The sequence below is a fragment of the Acartia tonsa genome, chromosome 15 (assembly GCF_053477335.1).
Source record: "Acartia tonsa isolate MP-2025a chromosome 15, ASM5347733v1, whole genome shotgun sequence".
NCBI lineage: Eukaryota > Metazoa > Arthropoda > Copepoda > Calanoida > Acartiidae > Acartia > Acartia tonsa.
In genome coordinates this window covers 25,198,377-25,205,471 of record NC_137274.1, presented here as the reverse complement: position 1 = coordinate 25,205,471, position 7,095 = coordinate 25,198,377, and the positions used below count along the sequence as shown (strand labels likewise).

Sequence of the window (7,095 nt, the reverse complement as noted above, 5' to 3'; positions counted from 1 at the left end):
TGTACATTATGATTTTCGTAGAAAACTACGATGCTAGACATAATTTTTTCACATGGATGAGAACCGGTTCTAATCCACCGGATATCAATCGATTTAGAATAAATACGAGAAACTCAATGATTATTCTTTGATCTAAGGAAAAAAGCAAATTGAAAAAAATCACCGAATCCCCGCCACCAAAAATCCGCCAAAATTGAGTAAGAAGAAGAAAAAGAAGACGACTAAACCATTGTTGGGAATTAACAAGCGCCACAATATAAAGCCCAATATGATAGGTAGGATATTAATCAGGGATCTAAAGGGATAAGACAATGGCCTATAAATTGATGTACTTCCCCAATAAATATACACAAAATTACTTCTTCTGTAGATTAAAACTAGTAGTTGAAACGTTTAAACACTCAATTTACTAACCAATTAAAATTCAACAAGTCCCCAAAGATGTTAACCTACCAAATAAGAAAACATTATTATAAAACTTTGGGGACTAGTGTAATAAACAGCCCATTGTCCTCTCTGTTGTTTTCTTCAGTGCTCTTTATTTTACTCATTTTTTTACCCCTCCCACATATTTTTGGCCAAGGCGAGGGAAAAATGGAGAGAAAGAAAAGTTTTCAGTACTCCTTAGTATTTCACCCCCCCCCCCCCCCTACGTGGTTGGAAGGCTGTTTTCCGGCGCTGCCAAAAAAACGCTACTTTGTTTTCTTTCCATGATATGGAAAGGAGATATTAAATCTTATTGTATCATAGACAGTTTCCTAAAAAGTTTTTTTTTTAATTAAGGTTCAGTGTATTCCATGTTGGTGGAGGACGGTGGATACCAATATGGCGGCGGCTCCCGCCGTCAGGTCGCAGCCGCAGCAGCCGCCGCAAATGGGCACCATCGGCAGCAGAGCATTAGCTTGTATGACTCATCCCCGCACCGTCACACATTCTCTTCTCTGTTCGAGGTTGGTTTTCCCGCCAAATTTCTGTTTTTCCCGCCAAATTATAATTTTTCCCGCCAAAGAAGGTGTATCAACTTTTTTTTTTTATGGCTAGCCGGTTCTTTTAGTAAGTAGTAGATGTAAAATTTTTCATAGAATTCAGATATGCAATCGGTTTTTTAGTAGACCTCTTATTTTTTAAGTAATTTAAGTTTTTAAAAAAAATAATTAAGTCGGTTTTAAGGTACTAAAACGCAACAAAATAAAAGAAGAAAATGGCCAGTAAGAACAAAAATAGTAAGATCTTTAATTTGACACGTTACTTTTAAAATTCTGTTGAGTAATTATTGAAAAAATCTATTTAACCTCGGTTTAATAAAAACTTTAGACCTAAATATTTTCTCAAACAGACATAAAAAACATGGGTTCATACATACCTTTAGAATCAGAAAAATATTACAAATCCATTGTAAGCAAAATTGAAAAAAAGTAAAAAAATAAAAAAATATAAAAATGGCCAATTGTATTTTTTGTTCTGGCAACACTATCGTCTTCCCTTTTTTACCCCCTCTTTACCCCCTCTATACCCCCTTCCCATTTTTATACCCAATTCAAAAGTTAAGACGCTGCCTGTACAATATAATATGATATTTTCATATAATTCCTTTTATTGTAGTTTATATACTATATTGTAAACTTTTTTTTTCAATTTTGCTTACAATGGATTCGTAATATTTTTCTGATTCTAAAGGTATATATGAACCCATATTTTTTTACTTGTGAAATGATAAAATTGAGTTCAAAGTTTTTATTCTCGTGGGTTTAAAAAAATCGATTTTTTCAATAATTACCTGACAGAATTGAAAAAGTAAGGTGTCAAATTAAAGATCTTACTATTTTTGTTCATAATGGCCATTTTCTTTCTTTTTTTTTTGTTGCATTTTAGTACCTTAAAATCGACTTAATTTTTTTTTTAAACTTAAATTACTTAAAAAATAAGAGGTCTACAAAAAAACCGATTGCATATCTGAATTCTATGAAAAATTTTACATCTACTACTTACTAAAAGGACCGGCTATAAAAAAAAAAGTTGATACAACTTCTTTCTAAAATTTTATAAGTGCTGAAATGGTTACCTATATAGGTTATTTTATTTTTTTGAATAAGTCTGGGTATGGTTTTAGGCTTTTTTTTGTGCCATTCCATATTATATATATACCTTCGAATATAGAATCTCTAGATGCTAGGGGCGCAACCACCATTTCCTTATGATAAAGTAATAGGATGTCTGTACCAAAGGATCTCGCAAACCACTGAACAGTTCTGGTTCAACTTTTCAGGGTAGTTTCTCATAGGTTCTGGGAATGGTTTATAACCATTTTTGAGGAGGGTATCACCACCCTCCCAAGCGAATTCGCCCCTAGAAAAAATTACTATTACTCTGTAATAATTTAACACTAATAATTATGAACTAACTAATCAAATCTTAACAAAGGTACCCAAAGTTTTAATAGGTATCCTCTTTCTAGGACATAGAACGCCGTGATGATACTTTCTATGTGGTTTCATTCAGTGGAGATCATTTGCTGGTTCCCGCCACTAACCACAGCAAGGTAAGTAACATATCCGCTGGATTAGAACCGGTTCTCATTTATACTATCCCCGGAAAGCTGTCTATAATACCTGCCACTAATCACAGCAAGGTCAGTAACATATCCGCTGGATTAGAACCGGTTCTGTCTCATACTATCCGCGGAAAGTTGCCTATATTACCTGCCACTATACTAACCACAGCAAGTTAAGTAACATATCCGCTGGATTAGAACCGGTTCTCAGTCATACTATCCGCGGAAAGTTGCCTATATTACCTGCCACTATACTAACCACAGCAAGGTCAGTAACATATCCGCTGGATTAGAACCGGTTCTGTCTCATACTATCCGCGGAAAGTTGCCTATAATACCTGCCACTATACTAACCATACTAGGTAAGTTAAGTAACATATCCGCTGGAATAGAACCAGTTCTCAGTCATAATATCTGCATAATGTCCACAGAAAAAAGTGTGTGTGTGTGTCTGTGCAAGTGCATTCAATCTTTAATTTAGTGAACTGCTTATTTTTTTTCTGTTCAATGGTTTAAACTACATCAATAGGACATATATTAGAAATAACTACAATTTTTTACCACGTAGTACTAAAAATATCAAGACTGGAAAATCAAATTTTTTGGACATTTGTAACTTACATGGCTGCACTGTTTTCACAAAAAAACAGCATGATGACTATTTTAATAGTGCCTAAATGATTGTTAGTTATTGCAATACAAAATTATATATCAATGTATGTTATATGGTATTCTTGTAACTTATGCAAGCAATCAATCTTAATGCAACTACAAGCTTACACCTGCCATACTCGGCGAGGGTGTGAGGTAATAAAGAGTAGGTCCCTTGAGACAGTGGGTCAAGTACTTGTACTTGAGCGTGGACCTTGAACTGGCCCTGGTGCTAGCATACAAAAGTGTCTCATCCTACTCCATGACTACTTAGGTCCAAACACTAAGAAACTATGGCTACACACACACACACACACACACAAGCTTACACACAACTGTACAGAATTTTTTTGTTTTCAGGTTGCGCGCCCCAGAATGAGTTTGTTATTGCCAGCCATCACCCTTGCCTTAAATGGTAAGTGTTAGCCAGACCATACAGACAAACGGACAATTACTTTCTAACAAGGACAGTGATTTTAGAAGTAGTGAGAAAAAAACATGAGAAGGATAAGACAATGGTGGGTAAATTGATGTACATCCCTGATGATTATAAAACAAAATATCCCTTTGAAAGCATATTGAGTTGTCTGATGTTTAATAAGAATATTAGGTCTTTGATATTTCTAATATTGGGCACCTATAGGTAGCATATTAGGTCCTCTGGTGTTTCTAGAATTGGGGTGCCCCAAGGTAGCATATTAGGTTCTCTGATGTTTCTAGAATTGGGGTGCCCCAAGGTGACAAATTAGGTCCTCTGATGTTTCCAGAATTGGGGTGCCCCAAGGTAGCATATCAGGTTCTCTGATGTTTCTAGAATTGGGGTGACCCAAGGTGACATATTAGGTCCTCTGATGTTTCTAGAATTGGGGTGCCCCAAGGTAGCATATTAGGTTCTCTGATGTTTCTAGAATTGGGGTGCCCCAAGGTGACATATTAGGTCCTCTGATGTTTCTAGAATTGGGGTGCCCCAAGCTAGCATATTAGGTTCTCTGATGTTTCTAGAATTGGGGTGCCCCAAGGTAATATATTAGGCCTTCTGATATTTTTAGAATGGAGAATTCCAAGGTAGCAATTTAGGTCCTCTTATGTTTTTAGAATTGGGGTGCCCCAAGGTAACATATTAGGTTCTCAAATGTTTCCTTTATTTCAGAGTCCCAACTAGCCCCTGACAAAATTGCCATGATGAAGATTGACTGTGAAGTTATACACACTCAGCTTATTCAAGTTAAAGAGGTGAACACCAAAATTTATTCATTACCATTGGCTACGCCCTCATAAGCAGCCTCAAGGGGCACCTTATATAGCATGAAAATTTTTTTTAGGGTTGCTTTATTTTGTCAGGGGTGATTTCTTTTGGGGAGGGTGGAAGAAAACCCTGAAAAAGTTAAGAACCTTCCTTTGACCTTTAAAAAACTTAAATATACATTATACATGTTAACCATATCAGCTATGCACTTTTCTACTGATAATTATATTTATTTATTCCCCATAGCCCCATCCCTTAAGATTCCTTAGTTTAAGTATACTATTTCAGGACTCTATACCATCCCACCTTGTGGCGAATATGAAAACAAACACAACAACCAATCACAGCTCAAGAAATGTCACCCCAACAACAAATCACAGCGTGAGAAATGTTGGATCAAAACCTCCCCACCAAAGTAAGTTAACTGGTGTGCAAAAAAATGCATAATTATTAAAAACTAATATTTTTGTTCCATTAAAAAAAACCACCACCCTGAAGAGATAGGCTTTGCCACTAAGTTTTATTTACTTATTGCAGGACAAAGGTACACCAACAGCTCACAAGAGGCCGCCACCAGCGAAGACAACATCCAATATTTGAAAAGAAATGGCGCCAAAAAATTAAGGCGGGAAAATCCGGTAGAAACAGCTGAAAATAAAAATGGCGGCTAAATTGTTCATAATTCCTTTATTTTTGTATGATTGTTTAAAAATATATATTAGGGTTGGCAATCAGAAACCGCCTAATTTTTGGACCCTGAATCCGAATCCGCAATTGAAATTTTGGATTCTTATTGTTAAGTTTTATGACATTTAAAATTTGACAGAAAAAAAAATAAGTTAGGTATTGAGATAAAATGGTGTGTAGTATTCAAAGTTTTATTTTCACAGTAGCTTTTAATGTTTGTGTTAGGTTAGGTTAAGTAAGGGTTATAAAATGGCCGCTATAGGTGCTAGAATTTTTTCATATCCAAAAAGACCTTTTAAAAATATTGGTAGAATCCACCATCCGAAAACCCGCAATCCACAAAAAAAAATCAAGAATCCGCAATCCACGGATTAATCCGCTATTTTTTTGGGTGAATTTTTCTACAAATCCGAATCCGACCCAAAAATTGGGCGGATTGCCAACCATAATATATACACTACCTACCTAATATATTCTAAGAATTAAGGGAAAAGTAGGTTGCAGGTAAAATCCGTTAAGGTGTGTGTTTTAAGGCTTAAAAATAGTACTAGAACGATAGTATTCACTAAATATGTGTATTTTTTTATTGAAAAGAACTATAGACAAAAAAAAAATTTTAAGTTATTTTTATCGTTCTATTACTGTTTTTCACTTTAAACTCACAACCTTTACGGATTTTACCCGCAACCTACTTTTCCCTTTATAATATAGGCTTGGCGGTTGGACTGCTATTAGTCTGTAACTATAGAAAAAAAAATACGTAATGTATTTTTTTATGGCATTTAATCTAATTGGGGCATTTTTTAATACTTTGGTCCCGGTTTTTGAAATATACAGTAAGTGGGGAGGGAGTTTTGACACTTTTGCGTAAATAGTGATTATAGGCTTTGTCTTAAGATTATTAGGGGGGAAAGTTTTCTTTTGGGATGTAGTTTACCTCTTTTTAAAAAAAATGGATTTCATGTGCTATCCTCTCACTCCTAAGACAAAGCCTATAATCATTGTTTACATAAATGTGTCAAAACTCCCCCCCCCCCCCCCCTCCCTATAATTCAAATTAAGAACAATAATTAATTTTCTCCTATTCATTCGAATCCGGTGGATAGGAACCGATTCTCATCCATACGAAAAAACTATGTCTAGCATCGTATTATATACAGCTTTCTACGAATATAAGAATGTACAATCATAAGATTAAAACCATTTTATTTAACCGGTGCCTTCGGCATCTCGGGACTAAAAAAATCTTATGGTTATAATCTTATAATTGTACATATTATATCCGCGGAAAGCTGTTTATAATACGATGCAAGAATTAACTATTCCACCCTTTTTTTTCTGTGTTTATTTGTAGTCCAAATTACAGGGGTGTATATTCTGCATAATTGACCCTGCTAAATGTGGGTGGGGGGGAGGAGGTAAAAAATATGTGGTTGGGGGGAAAAATGTAAAAAAAAAATTCATTTTCCCCCCCCCACCTTGGTGTACAAAAAAATTAGGGGAAGGGGGGATTTGTAGCAGGGGGGAAAAATGAATCTTGTGCAGTATATACACCCCTGCCAAATTATTACAAGAGCTTTTCAACAATTTTGTATCATAAAAAAATTTTGGGGAAGGGTTTCTACCCTCCCCCCCCCCCCTCATAATTTGTATATTATTACTATATCTACATTTATTATAAAATTTTCTGTTATTACTTATTAATTGTTGTGATCATTATATATTTTGTTAAAAAAATTTATGTTTTTTTTTTTTGGTAAATATGTACAATAATTCTATAATTCAGGGAGGGGGAGGGGGCGATGGGCTGTTTATTACACTAGTCCCCAAAGTTTTGTAATAATGTTTTCTTATTTGGTAGGTTAACAACAATGGAGACTTGTTGAATTTTAATTGGTTGATTAATTGAGTGTTCAAACGTTTCAACCACTAATTATAATCTACAAAAGGGGTAATTTAG

The 7,095-nt window shown here is 35.0% G+C and overlaps 1 protein-coding gene across 1 annotated transcript; it reads left to right on the top strand.

Annotated features, from left to right (window-relative positions):
- Positions 1–118: 118 nt before the first annotated feature.
- On the top strand, positions 119–6,557 carry LOC145306778 (uncharacterized). The gene is made up of 7 exons (XM_080149075.1): positions 119–275; positions 784–950; positions 2,456–2,539; positions 3,563–3,617; positions 4,353–4,435; positions 4,737–4,863; positions 4,986–6,557. The coding sequence occupies exons 1-7, from the start codon at positions 269–271 to the stop codon at positions 5,117–5,119; spliced, it is 657 nt and encodes a 218-aa protein (XP_080005201.1). The 5' UTR covers positions 119–268; the 3' UTR covers positions 5,120–6,557.
- The last annotated feature ends 538 nt before the right edge of the window (positions 6,558–7,095 follow it).

What these genes read in the sequence shown, in the direction of transcription:
- LOC145306778 (XM_080149075.1), top strand. An exon ending in CATCACCCTTGCCTTAAATG is followed by an intron (nt 3,618 to 4,352) that starts GTAAGTGTTAGC and finishes CCTTTATTTCAG; the next exon opens with AGTCCCAACTAGCCCCTGAC. An exon ending in ATCAAAACCTCCCCACCAAA is followed by an intron (nt 4,864 to 4,985) that starts GTAAGTTAACTG and finishes TACTTATTGCAG; the next exon opens with GACAAAGGTACACCAACAGC.